The sequence below is a fragment of the Mirounga leonina genome, unplaced genomic scaffold, assembly GCF_011800145.1.
Source record: "Mirounga leonina isolate KUSES-001 unplaced genomic scaffold, KU_Mleo_1.0 Mir_224, whole genome shotgun sequence".
In the NCBI taxonomy this organism is placed as follows: domain Eukaryota; kingdom Metazoa; phylum Chordata; class Mammalia; order Carnivora; family Phocidae; genus Mirounga; species Mirounga leonina.
In genome coordinates, this window is record NW_023270615.1 from 2,633,644 (window position 1) to 2,658,061 (window position 24,418).

Below are 24,418 nucleotides of genomic sequence, written 5' to 3' on the forward strand. Positions count from 1 at the left end.
TTTTATACATTTATTTAATATACATACTGCATTTTATTTGGGATGTGAATTACTTATTTACATATACGTCTCCAACTCCGTAAAAATGTTAGTTCAAACAAGTGAGGTAAAATTGACGAGAGCAATTCACTGACAAGGCCATTGTTAAGCAACATTTCCTGACCAGGAGAAAGCACTAGGTATCAGTCTTAGTATCCCTCCCCTTCATTTATTAATCTTTCAAATTCCCTCCCTTCTCCCTAATTATTTAAATGTCAGAGTATCAGAAAGGGGTGTGGGTAAGACTTTAGGACTAGGTAACTTCACAATGAATAAATATTATGACAATTAAGAATTTTTTACTTTCGTTTCTCATGAAAACGAAACACTTCTGAGAATCACAAAGGACAAAAGAACAACCTTCCACCTCAACAGGCAGAAAATAAAAACCATTTACAAACCCAAAAACGATTATAGTGTGCCATTTTCATGACTTCAAACTTTATTTTGGATTCACTCAGCTGTAAAACTAGTGGAATATTCTGAATTATACAAAATGTGGTTGAAACAACAAAAAACTGAGTAAGGACAGGATCAAATCTTTTTCCTCCCAAAAATATGAAATAGTGAATTACCATGCCCTAGATAACACAGAAGATAAAGTCACAATTTGGAATACAAAAATACAGTGACAATAAGCAACCAAAGCCGGGCAAAAGAAAAAGCAAAATTCCTGACCTATTTGGAAGGAGATTTAAAAACCTGTAAGATGCTACATACAAGTAAAATGCGATGTAAAAAATGTAACTTAAAAGAAATTAAAGCCCCAGGAAAATAATTTAACACTTACTGAGAAGAATGAAGAAGAGTTTACTGCTTAGGCTGGTCATTGCATTGAAATGATCATTGTCTTTGGTTCCCACATAGTCCATACTTAAACTCTCCTCATTTTTCAATACATATGATTTTGCCAATGGAACGTTAAGTACACTAAAAGAATCACTTGGTGAAACAGAGACAGTAAGTCCAAGAGAATTTAAAATCATAAATGGCGCTAGATCCCGTATGAAGACAGTTGAAGCTCCAGTGGCAGCTTCTGTAAATGCCTAATAAGGAAGAGTTACTGTAAATAAAATGAAAACTAAATGACAAGCAGGACACTAACAGACGTATGACAAATAACTAAGTTAATAAAAAACTTTTTATTCAATGAAAAAAAAAGGTTAGCTCAGACTAGTATACCAACACTTAAGGTTTCAAATTTCTTTTCTTACCTTGACTAAATTATTTAACATTACAAGGCCACATTTGGATAATGTAATGTTTAGTTGGTCTTTTGAATGGAAACTGATAACAGTTTTATATTCTGGCACTTTGTAATTTTCTTCTTCAGTATCTGAATCAACAATGGCCTTTTTTGCTTTCTTTTTCATCTAAAACGACACATAAATTATAGAAATATAAGGAAAATCTGTTCCTAGGAACACATTACTCATTTTGCAAAGAAAAAACAAACTAGACAAAACCCAATAATAACATGAGAGACAACAATAAGTTTTATCAGTTCCACTGCCTTACTGGAATTGTTTGGATATCTGCCAACTAAGGTCACACAGGACAGGGGCAATATTAGAGGAAAAATACTTCTCATCCTCAGTGATACTAAAATGGCAAGCACAATTCAAAAGGAAAAATAAACCCTAAAATCACTAAGTGCTTGTGGCATCTGAATGAAAATTACAAGCACATACTTCATAGCTCATGGACATTCAGAACAAGAAAAATCATTTGGTTTATTAGTTAGGGTAATTTACTGGCTATGGGTAAATAAAGACTAGAAATCCAGGGACTTAAAAAAGTCCAAAAACAGATGCAGAACAGTGCCATTAGAAGCTACGACTCCTAAGACTCAATACCATGTACCACTTTTTAGGATTCACAGAGCCACTGCCCAGGTATACTCTGACCTAAAAAACATCAAAGAAGTTCCTTTATCCAATCCTTTATCTGAAATATGTACAAAATAAATGAAGTAATCTAATACAAAAGGTTGGACAAGCTAGTAACCTTTGTTGTTATATTAACTGGCTTTCAACCACTGAAAATTTGTCTGCAGGTGACTGAATCATTATTTAGAGAGGAGACATGTTAGCAATTCTTCAGTTTCCTGCTCTGAAGCACAATTTCATCCATCTAAAGGTCCTGATACTTAGGGTTACATAAATTTACAATATATCTGAGAAACAAGTAATAATATACTTTCTTCTATATATACACCCTTCTAAGGACAAAGGAAACTCAGGGTAGACAACAACCTACACGAAGATGCTAGAGACATCTAACACAGTGGTTCTGAGCGGGGACTCTGCAGCCAGAACTGCATGCAACCTCTTCCACTTTGAAGGTATTACTTTAGGGAAGGCTCTAAAGCTCTCTAGTCTCAGTTCCTTCACATGTTAAAATGGAGTTTAAAACTCCAACGTCAAAGGGGTGCTGTAAGGGTTCAAGTAAAAATACATTATTTAGAACAGTGTCTACAACACAATCAATGTTACATAATTATTTGTATTAGCACAGGAGGCACTAGTCCTGGTTCTGAAAAAATTACATTCACAGGCCAAACAGGGAAGTATGTGGCAAGACTCATAATGAGAAAACTTGAACTTTGTTGTTACTAAAATTAAACTGTTTTGTGTGGTATGGACATTGTTTTTGAAAAACAATTTTCAGACTTCAAATATACCTTGATTCCAAGATTCCATGGTCTAAAATCCTCAGTCTGATCAATTTCTAAGGGTTCAAGCAAAGGCTCCCATACACCAAACATTTCATTGTAATAATGCACCTAGAAAGAGAATTAAATTTTGAAATAAAACATTCTTATACTTTCTAAAATGATCTTCCATGCTGTTTCCCACCACTATTCTCTTTGGCTCTGCTATTTCTTTATATGAAAACTGTTCTCTGTGCCTTTCCTTAAGTTTCTTATACACACTCCCTCAGCACTTCCTCATCTGGCTAACTTCATAGTCTAGTCTTCACAATTTAATCCAGACAAAACTCTCTTTTAAGCATCTTTCCTTGAGTTCCAGACTGGGCTAAGTATCAAAAACTGCGTCCATTTATCATGTACCATTGATATTTTTAAACAGATCTGCCTACCTCAACTGATTTTTTGAAATCTCTTGATGATGAATTATAATTCAATAAGCGCTTATTTATTCGAACTCTCAGAATCTCTTGGACATCCTAGATCATATCCTCCACAAAATATACAGAATCTAGCCAGAATTTCAAAATTTGATATCTAGTTAGTTCTACCTCTATTAGTGTATGTTTTGTACCAACGCACAAATAATTTATCAGCTCATAAATTTTCATATTTATTAATACAAATTAGTAGAATATCCAATTAGTTTTCACTAGACATAAACTCATAACTTAAACCAAAATATCTTTGGAGATAATCCTATGTAGATAAATTCTGAAGCAAAATGTATGTTGGTTCAAAACAAGTATCTCCCTTATAAATAAAGTACTCTCACAAAAATGTGAAAGATCTTTGTAGATACTCCCTAAAGATAACGCACTGTATAAAAGTATGAGGCATATCCTTCCTAATTCTTTCTACTACTCTTTTAGAAGAGATTCATAAATAGTCTATTATCCTTTTAAAGGAAAAAAGATATTCAGTTCTTAAAAATAAGAATATTGAATTTAATCAACACTGTTTATTAATACATCACCTTTAAGCTGATAAAATCAACTGAAATACCCAAGTTAAGTTTATATTACAATAATGTACACATAAAAACAACTATATCAAGGGCATAAATTTGTATGCTTGCTTCCAAAAGTACTGTGAGCCAACATTCATATTTACAATAAATCTAGTTAAAATATTTATTTGAGATACCAAAAATACTCCATGTGTAGCATTATTTGTTATAAAATCTGGAAAAATACTGCATATACTTACTTCTAGTTCAAGCTGACAGTAGAGATTTATCAAAGAACTCCAGTTTTTGCCCTCCCCTGAAAAACGTGACTTGGCCAACAGCATAGGCACTGTTCTAGGACCAATTCCAGCCTCAAGAACTATAAAAATAGAGTCAATGTTCACTCTTATCATCTCTCCTTTGAGTATCAATTCAGTTGTGGGAGCTTTGTTTTCAACTTCATTTGGCTCTTCAAGAAACCACATTTTTAAATTCTTTGTATCCTTCTTTTCCCATAAGTGTACTGTAGAAGAAGTAGTTTCTTGTGGGATGGTATCCTTGGATGTATAAAGTGCTGATGTTATGGTAATCACAGTATTTATGATAACCGGTGAAACCTAAGGGGAAAAATTTAAGCTAATGAAAAATCTACCCATACCACTTTTAAAATTTAGGTACTTCAAAAAATCTTTTTTTTTTTTTTTTTAAAGATTTTATTTATTTATTTGAGACAGAGAGAATGAGAGACAGAGAGCATGAGAGGGAGGAGGGTCAGAGGGAGAAGCAGACTCCCTGCCGAGCAGGGAGCCCGATGCGGGACTTGATCCCGGGACTCCAGGATCGTGACCTGAGCCGAAGGCAGTCGCTTAACCAACTGAGCCACCCAGGCGCCCAGTACTTCAAAAAATCTTAAATATACTTGCTGAAGGATCGTGAAGAATTAATATTAAACTAAAATTACTACCATAAAATAGATACAGTTTATTGCCTATAAAAATTTTATAACTAATTTCAATTTTTTAAAAAGATTTATTTCTTTTGAGAGAGAGAGAAAGAGTGATTGTGCACACGCGCACAAGTTGGGGAAAGGGCAGAGGGAGAAGGAAAAAGAATCTGGAGCAGAGTCCTTGCTGAGTGCGGAGCCTGATGTGGTGCTCAATCCCATGACCCCAAGATCATGACCTGAGCTAAAGTTAAAAAACAGTTGGATATTTAATCGACTGAACCACCCAGGTGCCCCTAATTTCAATTTCTAAAATATTTACCTGAATCTTACAGATATTAGATTGACTAAGTATAAGTTCAACTATGTATACCATCGCAATGTTAGATGTTAACTACAGAAGAAGTCACACACCAATAATAAAATATACAACATTCAAATGTGTATTAAATACACTGAAAATAATGTGTCACATAAAAATACTTTCAAAAATGTAACTGCTTCATTTTTTGCATGTATACTTTCATGCAAAAGTATTATTTAACTTTTTTAAAATTTAATTTTAAATGACATTTAAAATTTATTTTAACAATTAACAATTTATTGTTAAAACTAACAATTAAACAGGAATATTATTGAACAATTTAAAGACTTGATATATTTAACAATTAAAAGACTTATTTTTTTGGCTTTTCTTTATTTAACAATTAAAAGATATAATAATTGCTTATTTCTAGGTTTTACTACTTTTTTAAAAGATGCCCTAAAGATATGAATAACTGATTACATTTTAACTTACCTTTAGTGTGAGGGACTTTATTGATATATCAATCACTTGTGGATCTGTACCTATTTGAGTAGCTTGATAGAACAAGTCACAGGGCTGCAAAACCTACAAGAGAAAATTCAATACACCAAATTAACATTGTTCTAAAATAGTTTTATTTAAAGACATTCCCTTCCCGGCCAACGCACTTCTCACTTTCACTTTGGGCGCCTGGGTGGCTCAGTTGGTTAAGCGACTGCCTTCGGCTCAGGTCATGATCCTGGAGTCCCGGGATCGAGTCCCACATCGGGCTCCGTGCTCAACAAGGAGTCTGCTTCTCCCTCTGACCCTCCCCCCTCTCATGTGCTCTCTCTCATTCTCTCTCTCTCTCAAATAAATAAATAAAATCTAAAAAAAAAAAAAAAAAAAAAAAAAAAAAGACATTCCCAGTAACAGCTATGTTAAAAAAACAAGTTAAAGTAACTTTTTAAAAACACAAGTGACTCAATGACACTATTCTCTTTTATACTTATCATTTCTAATAGAAAGTATTAACAACAGCAATACTAATAAAACAGTTAAGTCAAAGAAGATCTTAAATATGCTTAAATATACAAAAACCCCATAAAACTTGTATTATGTATTTTATTTTGCTTAATATAATAAAATTTTCTCCATTATGAAGTTGAAACAAAATAATCTATACAGGAAAAGCTACAAAAGATGAGGAAAAAATTATAAATACATTAGATTTACTAAATAACTCTTAATACAATCATAAATTGACTGAAGTTTTCTCTGTGGTAGAATTCTCCCCTCTAGCCCCTAAAGACTCACATCGGTCTCAAATGCAAAATATATTCACTCACCTCCTAAGGTTTCTAATAGCCTCATACCATTATAGCCCAGAGTCTAAAATCTCATCATCTAAATCTGTTATCTCATCATATATGGATGAGACACTTCTCATCCATATTTTATCTCATCCATGTGTTTTATTTAATATAGTAAAATTTTCTCCATTATAAAGTTTAAACAAAATAATCCATATAGGAAAAGCTATATTTATTTCTCACTGATGCAAAAATCCAAAATCTCATCTCTGATCAGCTCAAGGTCTAAAATCTAAATCATGCACAGGTGCTGATGAAGTGCCTGGGTGTAATCTATTAAGTACAGCTGCTGGGCACAATTTCCCTTTTATGATCTGTGAAAGGAAGAGGAGGTATCTGCTCCCATCTTCCCAACATAGAATGGTGGGGCAGTCACAGGATAACATTACAGATATTCCAGTTTAAATGGGGAAAATGGAAGGTCAAAAGAAGTCACTAGCCTAAAGTAACCTGAAATCCAGCCAGGTCCATGAGTTTCTTGATAAGGTTTCAAAGACTAGGAACAACTGTCTGTGGCTCTCACCTCTACCCTCTGAACCATCCTCCCTTTTCTAGAAAAGGTAGCATAAATTTGTAACCCAGTAGTTTTATCATCCTGCTTCCCACCAGTAGGATTTTGCGGGTCCAAAGAGTCACTCTCCATTTTGTACTCCCTGTCCCTCCCAGTCCATGCTGGCAGTGTTTCTGCTAAAATCATTTTCTCAAGAACCGTGAGGGCCTTCTGTAAATTTCACAAGGTTTTACTCCATTAGACAAAAGCAACATCCACTGATCTTTTTGAGATAATCATGGTCTCCTGCTGAGACAGCTAAAGGATGACACCTTTATGATTCCTAGAAGCCTCAGTGTGATTGAGAAGATCTGAAAGGGCCTTCTGTGTGTCTGAACACTATGATTTTTTGACCTAAGATTTAGGAAAAATTTATACAATCACACAGTCTTTTCTCTATGCTACATTTTTGACAGCCATTTCTGACTTTAAGCATCTTCTGCCATTTGGAAGGCTAAGAAATATCAAAATCATAAAGTCCTGGTTCTCTGGTTCTTTTTGTTTAACTGTTCTTCCTCAATTCATCTCTCCGCTCTAGCATTTTACTATTACCAATAAGAAATCAGGCAACATCTTCGAATCAGGCAGCTCAGAAATCTCCTTAGCTTTATATCCATGTTTGTCACTTAGGAGTTCCGCTTTCCAGACAACTATAAGACACAGTTTTGCAAAGCTCTTTGTCACTACATTTCAGGCCATCCCTTTAATTTCCAATAACACGTCTTTCACCTTCCTTGTAGGCCCTCTGTTGGCAGCATCATCAACGACCATATTCCTACCAAGAGTCTGTTCAACCCAACTGAGGTTTTGTCTACCCATCTCCATAAAATTCCTCCAGATTCTGCATACTGCCCACTCTAAAGCTGCTCCCACATTCGAAATAGCTGCTACAACAGCATCTTACTACTGGGACAAACATCTGTATTTGTTTCCTACTGCTGCCTAACAAATTACTACCAACCTAGTAACTTAACACAAATTTATTATTTCCCTGTTTTCATGAGTCAGGAATCTTGCTGAAATCAGGTGTCAGTCACCTGGTTGTCCTCACCTGAAGGTTTGACTAGGGAAATCTGTTATCTCATCATATATGGATGAGATACTTCTCATCTATATTTTATCTCATCCATGCGTTTTATTTAATATAGTAAAATTTTATTTTACTCGTAAAAACGAGCTCCTTCAGGTTGTTGGTACAATTCATGTCTTTGTGGCCCTAAGACTGAGATCTCCATTTGCTTGCTAGCTGTTGGCCAGAGACTGCTTTCTATTCCTACTAGTCGGGCGCCTGGGTGGCTCAGTTGGTTAAGCGACTGCCTTCGGCTCAGGTCATGATCCTGGAGTCCCAGGATCGAGTCCCACATCAGGCTCCCTGCTCAGTGGGGGGTCTGCTTCTCTCTCTGACCCTCTTCCCTCTCGTGCTCCGGTCTCTCATTCTCTCTCTCAAATAAATAAATAAAATCTTTAAAAAAAAAAAATTTTCTATTCCTACTAGTCAGTCACAGGTTCTTGCCATGTGGTCTTCTCCCCAGTTTGCTCCTTCAAGGTCAGCAGGACACCATCATTTTGGTGTTTCACCATTTTAAAAAATTAGGTTAGGCCCACCCAGAATCTCTTTTTGATTAACTCAAAGTTAACTGATTAGTGACTTAATTACATTTACGATCCTATACACCAAGAGAAGACTATACTGGGCACATGCAACAGGGAATAGAAATCTTGGGGGCCATCTTAAGAGTTCTGCTTATACGGACAATGAAGAATAAATCAAGGGAAAAAAAATGACATCCAAACCCATTCCCCAAAGAAATCACATTAAAATCTACCATTATTCTAATAAAATTAGCAAGATCAACCAGTACATAAATATTCAGTTTATTATTTCTTAAACTTCAAGGACAGAAAATTATAACCACTTTATAATACATGATCCAAGATTTTCAACATAAAATTTGTGTTATCTCTTCATCTCACATAAGACAAAACAAAACCAAAAAATATTATACATATAAAAGTTTTTCTATAACTTAGAAACTTTTCGTAATAGCCCCTTTCCAAAATAAATACGAAGGTGTATGTTGATCCTTACCCAATTTCTTTATTTTCAAGTCTAGTTATTGAAGATTAAAAATGTAGCTGGTAATTAACAGTAAATGTGTTTATGCCAAAACTACATTACAGTCAAGTTGTAACACAGTACATATAGATGGATTTAATGATGTAAAATCATTTCTTAAAATGGAACTGTTTTCCTAATATTGTCTTCAACTATAACCATTGTGATTTCAATGCTATTTCTATCATTTTTTTTTTCTCCTTCCTACTCGCTCACCTAACTGCTCCCAGTCTTATCGGATTTTCACTACCAATGCATTCCTTTCCTGCTGCTACTGCTTCCTCTTCAAAGAAGCAATCTTAGGCTATAGAAAACATCTACAGAAACTCACAAGAGCTCACTATAAATTGCCCCCTCACTCTTACAGGAGAGTTAGTCTTCTATTATAGAATCCCCTAAGGTACTTTTAACAAAATACAGAAGAAATTAAAATAGTCTCCAATTTAGGGTATCTTACCCATAAATGTAAGGCTAATATGCCATAGGAAAAACTATTAATGTAATTTATTATAAGAACAGTAAAAATATTATACTTCTTTCAATAGATGGTAGTAAGCACTCAATAAAATTCCACATTTATTCATAATTAAGATTCTTTCAAAATTAGGGAAAATTTCTCAACATGCTAAAGGTTGCATATATAAATTCACAAGCAAATATTAAAATAATACTAATATCACCTAACTTAATAACGGGAATACAATGAGGACAAATCATTATTGTCATTTAAGGAACAAACAATGTTACTTTTACAGGTGATTTTTAGAAAATCTAACATCATTAAAAATATTAGTACAGGTAACAAGTTTAGGAAAATTATAAAATAAGATAAATTCGTTAAAAAAGCTAACAGCCCAGGGGCACCTGGGTGGCTCAGTCAGTTAAGCGTCTGCCTTCAGCTCAGGTCATGATTCTGGACTCCCGAGATTGAGCCCGGCACTGGGCTCCCTGCTCAGCGGGGAGTCTACTTCGCCCTCTGCCTCTCACCCAGCTCGTGCTCTCTCTCTCAAATAAACAAAATCTTTTAAAAAACAAAAAGCTGACAGCCCAGCCATCAAAAAGAATGAAATCTTGCCATTTCCAACGACAAGGATGGAGCTACAAAGTATTATGCTAAGTGAAATAAGTCAGTCAGAGAAAGACAAATACCATATGATTTCACTCATTTAAGAATTTAAGAAACAAAACAGATGAACATAAGGGAAGGAAGAAAAGAGAGAGAGAGAGAAAGAGGCAAACCAAGAAATAGACTCTTAACTACAGAGAACAAACCCTAAGGTTATCAGAGGGGAGGCGGGTGTGGGGATGGGTTAAACAGGTGATGGGGATTAAGGAGTGTAATTATTGTGATGAGCACCGGGTGTTGTGTGGAAGTGTTGAATCACCATACCGTACACCTGAAACAATATTACACTGAATTTGAATAAAAACTTAAAAAAAAAAAGCTGATAGCTATTTATGATGATATAAAATAAATCCAATATGTAGATCATGATTTAGTTTTTACTAGGATTTTGGAATTTATTCGGAAATTATTATAAAACCTTAGTGGATGAAATAAGGTCAAATATAAATTTATACTCTACAGGAAGCAAAGATGAGAATATCCCATATGTTAAAATGGGTAGAAAACTTTGGTGCCATATATCCCTTGAAAATTAAATAAATTCTCTTTTTGAAAAATATATGTTTACAACACTTTACATATATTTTTAAAACTTTCATGAAGTTCTACTAAGCATCCATGGACCCCAATTACTATTAAATTAAGAAACTTTATTTTAACATAAAATGAATACAATATCAATTAAAGTTCCACTAACAAAACTTATCAAAAATGTATGTGGCCAAAACTGCTGGTTGGCCATAAATACACTTCTCAAAATTCCCTACAATCTTAGAAGTTTCCCTTAACACACGGTTACCCAGCTAAAAATCTCCTTCCCTAGACTTCTATTTCCATCTGTGAAGGAAGCAACTTGTAGCACAGTAATAATCCATCTACACGTTGAAAGTGATGTTAAAAAAGTCTGCTTCAAAGTAGAAAGAAGCAAGCTACCAAGGCAACTTTGCAAAGTCTCCAAGGGGTGGGAGGTGGGGAGGGACAGAGAAGTTCTCTCAAATCTTGAAAGTGATTTACCTTCAAGTTATTTGTCAAATTCTTGAGCTGTATTACTAAGCAGAAGGCTATTGCTAGATAGAGTGGAATGGTCAGCAATTTCAAAAATGGTCAACAGAATGGGACCAAGAAGAAAAAATCAATTTCTTTGAACAAGCAGATTAAGTTACATCCTAGGAATAACCCAGCAACAAAATGGAAAGAAAGAATCTTTTAAATGTAATTAAACCATGCTTTTGTTACTTCATTGGGGGAGGGGGGTATCTCTTGTTACAGCAGCCTAATACCCTAATACAGAATTTCATACCTAGAAGTTGGCACCACTGTAACAAAGTCAAAATAGCTGATTGATTTAGCAACTTAATGGGCATGGGATATTTTAAAATGAGAAAGGACATCAACTACCTCCATTTTGACCTCTATCTGTACTTTCTAAATGATTAAGTTTTTCTGTCCATGTTATTTCTTTTTTTTAAAGATTTTATTTATTATTTGAGAGAGAGAATGAGAGAGAGAGCACATGAGAGGGGGGAGGGTCAGAGGGAGAAGCAGACCCCCTGCTGAGCAAGGAGCCTGATATGGGACTCGATCCCGGGACTCCAGGATCATGACCTGAGCCCAAGGCAGTCGCTTAACCAACTAAGCCACCCAGGCGCCCCTGTCCATCTTATTTCTTAACTCAGGCAAAAGACCTTGGGGGCAAAGCATTCCCTGATGGGAACTGAAACTACCCCCTTAAGCAGAGAGGATGTCCTGAACCAACAAGACTCCAAGTGACTAACCCCAAGAAAATGATCGACCTGACCTTTACCGCCCACCTGCATGGACCCACGACCTCTGCCCCACTTTTTCTTTATATAAAACCTAGAAACGTTTTTGGCACTTTGGAGACAATCTTTGAGATACTGGCCCATTGTGTTCTCGGTGTTGGCCTCACTGAAATAAATTCCTTCCTTGTTTCAACGCCACTCATGTCTCTGCCTCTGGATTGTGCAAGTGGCCAGTGGCCAAATGCTGTCTGTTTGGGACCCCAGAGCCAGGTGCTCTTGCGCCCCTGCCCGCCGGCTACAAAAATACAAAGCTGATGACTTTAACAATGCCATAGCAAAATATCTGGTGAAACTGCTACTACTGGTGATACCTGGGAAGGCAGACAATGTACTTTAGAAAAAAGCCTACTGCCAGACAGGTTTAGAATATTTAGAATGTTGCTATTTATTAGCTCCTTCACTCTGCTGTTTGCAAAGCCCTACAAGAGAAAGGAAAATGCTGAGGAGACTCAGGGTCTAAGAGTAGCCTCAGCAAGAGGTAAGACTGTGGCTCCTAGTCTTTCTCTGGCAATTTTTGTTAAAATCAAACATGGGAACTAGCCCGTGGCAAAAACAACAAAAATTATAGAGTACAGATGGTGCCTCTCCCCCTTGCCCAAACTTATTCCTAAAGTAGCCTTTACTAAATCAGGATGAAGGCAGAATCAGCAGAATATAGAGATTAGTAAATAAAACAGGAGTTTTCTAGAATAAATGAATGAATGCATTCTTTGGTTACGGTTGCTTACACTTGGAACTACCTAGAACTAAACTAAATGTTCAAGGAATGAAAAACTGCCAAAAAAACCATTATCAGCCATGCAAAAAAAGCCTTTTGTTAATTCAACTGCTAGAGCAATCTCCAAGTAACCAACTCAGTAGGAAGTAAGCTGTGAAAACATTGCAGCTCCCAAAAAAAGACAATAGCCACTTCAGACGTGTCTACAGAGAATAATGGTTTAAAAAAAAAAATCTTTTAGAGGGGAAAGCTGGGGCCACCTGAGGAAATGACCATGTTTTTCCATGGGAGTGAAAATGGAAGACTCCAACAGGGGCTCTCCCAGGAACTTCCTTTGCTCCATTGCAAGAGCTTCAAATTTTCACATTTCTGCTCAGAAGGAGGTGATAATCGTTATGGATAAGTGACTACCAAGTGCTCCCCATTCTTACTTTTCTGAAGGGGTTTTTAAATTGCAATTATCCTGTCCTTATACCACCATTATACAGTGGTTGTGTGTGTGGTGATGGAGTGTTTGCTGAAATGCCGTGGCTTATTTGTCTATTAGTTAATAGATTATCAAAAAAGAGAAGTCACAGCAGACTGAACAAAGAAAACTATCACCTAAAGATCCTGGACTCTGAGACTGTATCCCTTAAGGACGAGAGGAATATGTTCTATAGGTGAGAAAAGACAAATATGAATTATTTGTGTGGAAAAAGGAAGAAACCTCTGAGTGAACCAATAGGGCAGGACCTCTAATTGTTACCTGATATCTCCTTGTGGGAGCAAAATGGAGTCTCTCATGTCAAGCAGGAGCCTGTGCTCAGCAACGATGCAAGCCGTTAAAGGCACTGCAGCTAGGAGATACTGGAGGGACCGATGTCAGCTGACACTCCGGAACTGATAAGCAGCAGAACCAGAGGAGGTCTGCAGAGACCCAAAACTGATTAAATCCCTTTGAAAAGGGGAGGATTTGGGCAGCAAACTGTCAGACTCTTCACACCTGACCACTTAAAAAAGGCAACTGTCCCCGAAGGCTCTGCCCAGTGGATCTCCGAACAGAACCGAGATCCTTCCCTGCTTGAGCATCAGAAGCAGTAAGTGCCAAGCGCTGAGCTGGGCCAGACAGAGGCCTTATCTCAACTGCACGCCCACAGACTGACTTCGCATTTGGTTCCTGCACCCCTCTGCTACCTCGTTTGTTGCACGGTTTGTCTTCTGTCCTGCTTTGTGTGCTGTGTAAGGAGTCAAGTTTAATCATATGATGAATTGTCACTGAGTTTGGAATCCTGAACCCGCTTTCTAATTGTGATTTAACTTTGCTTTATGATTGAATAAAGCTGACGTTGTGGAAAGACACAAGTTGTGTGTGCGCCTTCACAGCGAGCTCATGAAACTCCTCTTCTATAGAAATAAAAGTTTTATCTGAGCAAAAGGTAGCTCAGAAAAAAAGACTACATTCCCCAACCCTTTGTGAAGATAAGTGTGGTCATACAGCTAAGTTCCAGTTGTTAAAAAGAAAACCACGGGATCAAGATGGAGTCATGTATGCTAGGCTAAATCACTAAACTTAATACTTAACCTAAATGCCGTCTCAACCTTCCCCAGAAATGCAGTCTTAGTCGATCTGGAATTTTTTGTCCTGCACCAATGAGGTAGTCTGTCACATAGACCCTTCTCCATCCCCCAAAGGACGATAATTTAATCCACCAAGAAGACTCCCTCTTTTCCCCCTTAGGGAACATGACCTTGTCTGAGACAACCCTTTCTTCTGCTAATAACTTCCTTGCCCCATCCTCCTTCCTATAAAGAATCTTCATTTTATAGAACTCCTACCTAGGAGCTTCTGGAATGCAGCGAAATGCATGAACTGCTTAATAAAGCCAATTAGATCTTCAAATTTACTTGGTCGGATTTTGTCTTTTAACAAAGCCAGATACAAATAAAAGAAATATATGCAAAATTTCTAAATTATAACCTAAAAGAGAATCCATATCCCCTCCATTTCTATTTCCTCTTTTCTTAGTGGTGAGCCATCAGCCTTGCAAACTAGGAAAATAAACTCTCTTGTATCCTAATATATATGTATTTACTTATAACACAATTATAGCTTATATTTCCATGTTGATGGTATTTATGCTACTACGACATTTATGCTTCCACTACTCCTTGCAGACGTCTACACATTTTATAAGTGTTCTATATGAGTAGTAGAAGTAATAGGTAGTTGAAAAAGATGTATGTCTTTGAAGAAATAAACTAATCAGTTATGAAGAGGTGGAAGGCCAAGAGGCTATCAGAGAGTAAAACGTAAATGTCATGTTTATTAAAGCAAATGGCTGAATGTTCAAGTAAGTTATATGTAGAAAAGAAAAAACATATCCGAGCAAAAATGTCCAGATGGGAGAAAAAGATTAAAAATAATAAAACTGAAACAACAAAGCAAACAACTGGTAGAAAGTCTCAAAGACCTAAGAGGAATTGATGTGGTCAGAAAGCCACGGTGAGGTCTTTGAGAAGTGTCCAGATGAAAACAACATCTTCAACTAGTCCCACAAATACATACAACACCGAGGAGCAACTGGGGAAAGAAAAGAGTTTCAAAGCTGGTGTAATAATAATATAGACTAGGCTCTCTGAGAAGAAAAAAAGGTAAAAGTATTCAGGTAGTTTTTTAAAGTGGTATATACTAAATCCAAAATAGTTTACAATTAAGCAGATAATGAAAGAGTAAACTCACAGTCGTGATTTTGCCTTTTCTCTTGACTGGAAGAAATGGGCATGCTCTCACTTGAAGATCTTTAATGGCAGCAGTCATTGTATTATTCTCAAGGTCACCTTTCCAACAAATTTCACATTGTGTTGTAATGACTAATGCAGGAGCATCACTTCTTGTCATATCAGCCACAAACACAATTTCAGGATTTTTAATAATAATATTAATTTCCCACTTCTCTGATTCCTGTACAGATACTAAATACAAACAAAAATAAGTTCACATTTTAAAATATTTATAAATCTTTGCTATACATATTGTTTATGAATAATTATTTGTGAGAAAATGTTTTTTCAAGTAAAAAAAATAAAAGAATCTTCGATCCCAAAGGAATCTACTGCAATTTTCTTAGTTTAAGAGTTCAAGATGCTATAGTCTTCAGAACATTTAAAAATGTGGGGAAAAAAACCCTTTAATACCTTGATACTACTACTGCTCTACCACAATGAATGAAATATGTAAAAGATAGTGGAGAGCTATAAAAATAACAAAAATAAAAGAGAAATTTAAGTTACAATATTATCTTTAATTATGAAAAGTAATGGTTGGTTATTCTCCCTACCTGTTTTCGTCAAAAAAATTCTTTGAAATTGCTGCCTGTGGGGAAGTATATTTTGCTTATTCTAATATAGGTCTCATAATTTGTGAACCCAGTATACATTTACATCCTGAAAAACAGGCAAACCGCGCATTCTACCAGAAAGCACATTTAAGTTTTCCTTTTACCCCTGAAAAATAAAAATTTTATTTTTTTTATTTTTTAAAGGTATTTATTTAATTATTTGACAGAGATACTGAGATTCACTTAACCTCATCATCTAGGAAGGTAATCAATGGTGAGCGCTACTGTAGCACTTCAGTAATACAGATACGAACTATTTGGGCTAGTAACTAACCTTCTTCCTTAGCGGTCCATGTTTGAACACTGGTTTCTACAGCAGTGCCTGTGGTGTAGGCCTCAAGAAAGACATTTGCAACTGTCAGCAGAAATTCCACACTTGCACAAATATAGGTTTCTTGAAGGACTAAATCAGTCACCCAACCATCTCTGACTCTTCTATACTTTACATCCATCATGTCCTTTTTGTCAAACCCGACTGTCAGTCCTATCATTCTGAAAAACACAATAATAACAATTCCTGTGAGTATCTTACAAATAACCAAACACACCAATAAAAGGCAAAAGACCTCTTATCCATTTTACTAACAGCAAACCAGCATTCTGAAGTTATTTCTCCTAGGAAGATCACAAAGTACTTCAAACAACAGACTTAGAAACTTCCGGAGCACAACTGTTTCATAAACTAGGAAGTACTCTGTAAGAAATTAGAACTTAGAATCTCAGCATATTTGTCTTAATTTTTCATGTTTTCCCTTAATTTTTCATGTTTTCATGTTTACAACTTGCAGAGATCAATAATAATTTAGATAATAGAGATTAATTTAAAAATCCAATTTAATTGCACTGATTATTTCTACTTAACTCCACTGACCATCCAGTAAGAACAGCACATAACTGAACCAGGACATTTTAAATGTTGACTGAGAACCGTAACTCCATTAAATTGAAACTCTGAAGATCTTGGGATGTACCCAGAAAACAAACATGCAACTTTAGGAATATGTTTTATAAAATATTATCAAACATTTCTCAAGTAAAACACTATTACCTAGGAGTTGCCTTCCTGACATGGGGCCTTTTATCATCTAAAATACAGTTTTTTAATGAAAAGGAAGAAAATGTTGAGTCATCTGTATACATTTTTGCAGTGCTTATGATATTCTCCAACTTAAATTCAGCAAGTTTCAGAGAAGGATCACGAACATCTGTAAAGGAAGTCTGTGAAAGAGGAAATCAATACAAATTTTACACAAAAACAAAGTCTAATACATATTTTAAGATACAAACTACCACCTTCTCTATCTCCATAGGGCTTGCTAATGAAAGTCCAAAAAAAATTTTAATTTAAAAATTTATTTTTTACATCGCTGCCTATAGGAAAGATAACTCATCTTAAAAGGGTAATGGTTAAATCTGTTATTAAAGTGAAATGATCAGTAACATTTTTCAGAGGAAAAGAGACTCCAAAATATATATGAAATATTAACAACTGTTACTTTAATAATAAGCATTCACCTATATAATTTTCATCATGTGAGAAAATATTTTCTTTTCTCCCTAACTCACCTGTTCAGGACCTGGACTATACAGTACCATGGTGAGATAGTCAGTCCTGAAGCTCATATTCAGTGTTGTCTTAACTTGAGAGGCCTGTGAATGTATTTCCACCACGGCAGCAGTCACTACAGTTGTTCCTTGGAAAAGTTAAAAGTTATTGGATAAAAAAGTCAAGAAAGGTAGAAGTCATTAAAATAGGTTTTAAACAGGTTTAACAGAATTTTCAGAGAATGTTACTCAACAAAATAATAAAGATTAGAAAATTCAGAAGTCGAACTCAGTAACTCCCAGCTTAGGATTCTTTCCGTAATAGCTTAGGAATAAAACACTTGGTGCCTCCGTTTCCATTTTTGTAAGGTGAGAATACTAGAACTAACCACTGGGTTTGTTTTGGGGATTAAATAAAAGAGCATGTATAAAATACTTATTAGATTACCTGGCACATACTTTAATATTCAAATTTTACTTCAAAAAACTAAAACCAAAGAAGATATTTTAGATATTTTAAACTGTTCCACTGAAAAGGAGGATCCAAAATTCATTCTTTCCTGCATTCTACATTTTAAGTCAAGGCATTATATGTACATGGAATATTTTAAACGGGCTTTTTATTAAAACATAGCAATTGCTAATTATCATGCTACCCAACTGCAGAGACCAGTGCCACCACATCACGTAACTTATTTTTAATTTAGGTAAAATTTACATCAGTGAAATATGTAGATCTTAGCCGAACAATTTAATGAGATTTTGTACATCCATGCTACCAACACTCCCATTAAGATACTGAATATTTACATCATTCCAGAAAGTTCTCTCATACCCTTTTCTAGCTCTTCCCCAACCTCCCTACCATTCTAATTTTAATTACAAAGATTAGTTTTGTTTGTTCTTAAATTCTACATAGAGTAACATTTAAAGTAAAACCTGTTTCATGTTTGGCTTCAGGCAGTTAACATATTTCTGACATTCATCCACATTGTCACACGTATCAGTAGTTAACGCTTTCTTACGCAGTCTATGAAAATACACAATTTTCCTATTCTAGACTGATGAACATATGGGTTGTTTCCATATTTAAGCGATTATGAATAAATCTGCTACAAATATTCCTAAGTCATTTAGTGTATATATACACCTATTTTGGAGGGGGTAGAAGAAATACTTGGACCTGGAATTGTTTGTCACAGGGTAGATATATGTTAATTGCCGAACTCTAAGTAGTTATAGTATTTCACATTCCCAACAGCATTACCTGAATCTCAGTTGTTTCAAACTCTCATCAATATTTGCAGCTGTCAGTCTTAAAATCTGACTCATCTGGTAAAGTGAAGTTTTCCTGATAAGTAACTATGTTAGCACATTTTCATCTGCTTACTTTCCATTTAATATATCATCCTTTCCCAAGTATCCAACTCATCTGGTAATTATTTTAGTTTAAGTTATTAATTTCAATGAGTTTTCAGGTATTCTAGATATGAAAACAATGTCAGATACACATATCATGAATATGTATACCAGACTGAGGCCTCACTTTTCACAATCTTGATACCATCTCTTGATAAGGAGAAGCTAAAAAGGTTTATGAAGTCTATGAACTTTTTATGATTAGTGTTTTATGATCCCATGATCATGAAGATACTCTTCTATGGTTTCTTCTAGAAGCTTAAAAGTTTTAGCTTTCAAATATATGTCTTTCATCCACCTCAAATTAATTTCTGTGTATGGCATTAAGGAACAAGGTTCAACTTTTCCTGTTAAAAGGTTTATCCTTTCCCTATTGACTAGTCTTTGTTGAAAATCAGTTGACTCTACTTGTGTGTTTCCTGGACTCTTTTTAAAAAATCTGTGTTAACTTGTTTTAGATTTACTACAAATTTTGAAATCAGATAGATAAATCTTTGTCTTTCACAGTATTTTTTTTTGCCCTTTGTTTTGGGTTCTTTCCTGGCTACCTACTCAAAGGCATTTTTACTTCTTTCTACTCTTTAGATCTATTAATCCTTCTCCTGGCCTTATTACCCTGACCATGACTATGAGTTAACCTGGTATGATGATTGTGGACATTTCTGACTTGTGTCTACTTTAGGGGGAAAACTTAACACTTCAGCATTAAGTATGCCTTTTAGATATTCTTAGTTTTCATCACAAATAGGTGCAGAATTTTGTCAAATGCTTTTCCGGCATCTATTGAGATATGATTTTTTCCCTCTTTATTAATTTGGTTTATTATATTAATTGATTTTTGACTGTCAAACCAACTTTGCATTTTGGGATAATTCTCATCTGGTCAAGATGAAATATCCTATATCCTTATTGCTGGATTTAGTATGCTAATATGTAAGAATTTCCATGTCTGTGTTCATGAAGGATATTGGTGTGTGATATTCTTTTTTTGAAAAGTCTTTTTCTTTTTCTTTTACCAGGGTAATGCTTGCTTTAGAAAATGGCCAAGGAATTGTTTCCTCTTTATTTTCCAGATGAGTTTGTGTAACACTGGTATTATTTCAAACTTCAGTATTTAATAGAATTTATCACTGGAATTCAATTCCTTTAACAGATACAGGGCTACTCAGACGTCTTATTTCTTCTTATGTCAGTTTTGGCAACTGTGTTTTCCAGGAAATTTATCCATTTCAAACAAGTTGTAGAATTCATTCTCACAAAATTATTCATAATAGTCCCTTATTGTCCTGATAACAATCTGCAATATCTATTTAATTCTGATACTGATAATTTGTTCTCTGTCTCTCTCCCTTGTCCTAAGGGTTTATCAAATTTATTAATTTTTTCCAAAGAAAACAATCTCTGACATTGCTAATTTTCTCCATTGTATATCTATTTCTCTTCCGTTGATTTCTACTCTTATCTGTGTTACTGCTTCCTTTTATTTATTCTGGATTTAATTTGCTCTTCTTTTTCTCCAGGCAAAAGATTTAATCTCTTAAACTCTTGTTCTTTCCTCATCAAATCCCTTATAGCTACAAAGTTCTTTCAGCACTGCTTTAGTTGCATCCCACAAGTTTTTATTAGATTTTATGTTCATTACCTTCCAGCTTAAACACTTTTCTAATTTCCCTTGTCTTTTTTGACTCACAGGTTATTTAAAACTTGTTTAATGTCCAAGTATTTCAAGCTTTCTTGACACCCTATTGCTACTGATTTCTAATTTAATTCCATATGACCAGAAAACTTCATGGCCTCCCAGAACAGTTTATCCTTGTGAATATTCCAAGAGCCCTTTAAAAAAAAAAGTGCATTCTGCAATTACTGAGTGTAGTATTACACTAATGTCAGGTCAGTTTGTTAACAGTGTTCAAATGTTCTATATTCTGACTTTTTTGTCTATATTCTATCAATTACTAAGAGTGGTATGCTAAATCCACCACTGATTCTGTGTATGTGTATTTCTTCCTTTAGTTTTGTCAATTTTTGCTGCATGTTTTGAAGCTCTGTTATTAGTTACAGTACATTTAAAGTTGTTGGATCTTTTTTGTGAATTGATCCCTTTATCATTGTTAAAAAAAAAATACAAACTTTTAAAAAAACATTTCTGAGACAATTAGGAGAAAATGAAGCCTACCAGGATATTCATGGTTTACAGGAAGTATAGCTAATGGATATATTACTGTGATAATGTTACTATGACTACATTTAAAAAGTAAAGTTCTGGGGCACCTGGGTGGCTGTCGGTTAACCATCTGCCTTTGGCTCAGGTCATGATCCCGGAGTCCTGGGTTCGAGCCCCACACTGGGTTCCCCAGGGAGTCTGCCTCTCCCTCTGCCCCAACTCTTGCTCTCTCTCTCTCAAATAAAGTCTTAAAAAAATAAATAAAATAAATAAAAAGTAAAGTTCTTACTGCTTAAATACCAATTAAAGGTATAACATCTGAGATTTGCTTTAAAATCATCTAATGGGGTGGGGGAAGAAAATGCAGTTAAAGCTGTGATAAAGGCAGTCACGTGACACCAGTTGTTGAAACTGTGTTGACGGGTATGCGTGGATTCATTACCTTATTCCTTCTACTTTGGAGTATGTGCAAATTTCAAGAAAATTATTAAAACTGTAATGTATTTAAATGTCTATTTTTCATTTCATTTTAGACATTATCTTTACATTCCCCACTATTTAAGTCCTTACCACTCCCTCTATCTCTCCTATCTTCCAGCTTTGGGCAGTTATGTCTTAATCTCTACGTTAACATGTGTTAATTACATTCTTATTTACACAGTAAGTTTTCCATGTGTTAACTATAACTGTGATAATTTTCAATGAAGAGAATTAACAGTTTATCGTAACACTTTTTTCTGCTGCTACATCACAACTAGTCCAACTCTCAAAAAAGAAGAGAGAATCTCTTGTGCAAAATCTTAATCCACTTCACTTCTAGACTAGACTACACTATTTGGTAGAGATTTCTCTCTTCTTAGGAACCAAAAACATGTCATCTTTTCCATATCACTTATGTAATGTAGTTAATTAATCCCTCATTCTATATATTATATGAAATTTATGCTATCTTTCTTTTTAAAGACATTCTTCAACTTTAAAAAAAAATTTTTTTTTTAAGATTTTATTTATTCATTTGACAGAGAGATAGCGAGAGCAGGAACACAAGCAGGAGTGGGAGAGGGAGAAGCAGGCTTCCCGTGGAGCAGGGAGCCCAATGTGGGGCTCGATCCCAGGACCCTAGGATCATGACCTGAGCCAAAGGCAGACGCTTAATGACTGAGCCACACAGGCGCCCCTTTTAAAATTTTTCTTATGGCAAACCAAGGACTTTCTAGGCCAATAAAACAGAAAATTTTGGGATTCCTTTTCAATGGACTTCTGAGGAGGCCCATTGTTTTTGGATCCCATGTTTTCCTTTCTCCTGGATTCCCTTTTTGTTTTGCTAGATTATATTTTCAAACTAATTTCTTTAGGAATGAGTATGAAAGAAGTAAACTTTGAGTCACTAGAAGTTTGAGAATTATTGTGTTTTCACATTTTATGGTTTGACTATATATAGAATCCTAACTTCAAAATCATTTTCCTTAGAAATCTGACTATAGTGCTCCATCGTCTTTTAATCATCCATCTACTCCATCCCATCCAGTTTTTTTATGATAATCTGATTCCAATCACTTTTTTCCCAAGCCCCTAATAAACAGCTTGCTTTTGTTCTGAAACTTTTGAACTTTTGAAAGATCTATACTTCTTAAGTTTTATCTCATTTTATGTCTCTGTGGCTTATTTTTCTGCTGTGTCATGGGAGATTACATCAACTATATATTCCAACTCAGTACTTACATTTTAACCTCATGCTTACTGCATTTGTTCTGTTTCAAAATTTCACCCATCATATTTTTGGGTTCCAAGAACTCTTGAGAGGGTGGAAGACAGTGATGGTAAGATTCAGTTTCTATATTTTCAAAATCCTCTGATTATGAATTAGAGTTTGTTTTCTGTTTCTTTACATTCTCTTGTTACCTGAATTATTTCAGTTTCACTCAAAAAAACAGTATTCTGTTATCCTGGTTTCTTTCATTAATAAGTTCTTGCTATTTTCTTCACCTGACCATGAATATTTTAATAAAGGATTGGGCTGATTATTCTACCCAGTAAGAATAGAGTTTCCTATAATGTTATAAGCATAGGGTTGTTTTAGTGGTAGGATTCTCCCTGACTGGAAAAGGTGTGTGTTATCTCAGGGCTTTGCAAGAGTGGGTCTGGAAGACTAATAGGTTTCATTTGGAGGTAAGTAGGTTTGAGGATCCCCCAAAATGAGAACTCTGTTCTTGTGAAGCACAGTCCTCCCAGCAGCCTTAAGTGACCCAATTCTCTCTTATGTGCTGGTGCTTAATTTAGAACCCAGTCTGATTCCACACACCACATTAAATCCAATATTAGATACAACCTCTTTCTGCATTATAGTTCCCTCTGCCCTATTACACCCATCTATCTTCCAGATACTTGTTGAAATTCATCATTTACTAATGATCATTCTTTCTTGACATCCTTAATATTTTGATACTTCTAATATAAAATATTCCATCTGGGATATATGCTGCACTAGGAATGAGAGAGAAGAGAGGAATGGGGAGAAAAATTGAAAATAAGGATGTATAGGGCATTTGGGATAACAAGAATAAATACGAAGGAATTTTGTCACAATACAACTAAGAATTTTGATTCAACGAAAAAAAAAATCAACAGAATGCCTAATAAAAGACAACTGAGAGATACCCAGATTGGATTAGCTAATTATAAAAGATCTATAAATCTTATTTTCAAAAAACTCAAAACTAGAGAATGGAGAGGAGGGAGGAAGAAACGTGGGATTAGGGATGGAGAGGGGAAGGCTAATTTGAGGTTAAGAACATACCTTCTAAATGGTGTGAAGCATTAGTAGCTCCACTATTAACACTATTCTGATCTTTTACTCCTGCAGATGAGGCACCACCACCTTCTTCGTACCATATATTGCTATATAATGTTTTAAAAATAGTTGTTATATCTTCTTGACTAAGAATGAACTGTGAAAAGAAAGATTTGCTTATTTTAACATTATTACTTTATGTAGTTAGAAATTCTCTTACTCTGAAAAGCAAGTGTTTCATTTCAGTCCTCTACAAACCAATTTTTTAATGCATTAGATATTTCTACTAATAGGATATTCAGTTTCCTAAATGATCTTAGTACTTTGCGAAATACATAAATTAGATGTCAATACCAATGAAACTATGAATAAGTTTTTTTATGAACATATCAATTAATCTAATAATTTAAAATCTTTAAAATGAACTTTCATTTATCTACTTTGCATTTTTTTACTTACTAAGCACCTCAATTTACAAATACAAAT

The 24,418-nt window shown here is 35.0% G+C and overlaps 1 protein-coding gene across 3 annotated transcripts in view; it reads right to left on the reverse strand.

Moving 5' to 3' along the window:
* The window catches only part of VPS13A (vacuolar protein sorting 13 homolog A), a 266,825-nt gene that overhangs the window by 91,398 nt on the left and 151,009 nt on the right, over window positions 1–24,418 (reverse strand). For all 3 annotated transcript variants that reach the window (XM_035029011.1, XM_035029013.1, XM_035029012.1), the window contains 10 exons: window positions 23,939–24,089; window positions 17,580–17,707; window positions 17,062–17,231; window positions 16,288–16,505; window positions 15,356–15,588; window positions 5,441–5,533; window positions 3,959–4,315; window positions 2,723–2,824; window positions 1,254–1,412; window positions 830–1,085 (listed from right to left, as the gene is read on the reverse strand). In XM_035029011.1, coding sequence (XP_034884902.1) covers window positions 830–1,085; window positions 1,254–1,412; window positions 2,723–2,824; window positions 3,959–4,315; window positions 5,441–5,533; window positions 15,356–15,588; window positions 16,288–16,505; window positions 17,062–17,231; window positions 17,580–17,707; window positions 23,939–24,089 — 1,867 coding nt within the window. The remainder of the gene's footprint in view (window positions 1–829; window positions 1,086–1,253; window positions 1,413–2,722; window positions 2,825–3,958; window positions 4,316–5,440; window positions 5,534–15,355; window positions 15,589–16,287; window positions 16,506–17,061; window positions 17,232–17,579; window positions 17,708–23,938; window positions 24,090–24,418) is intronic.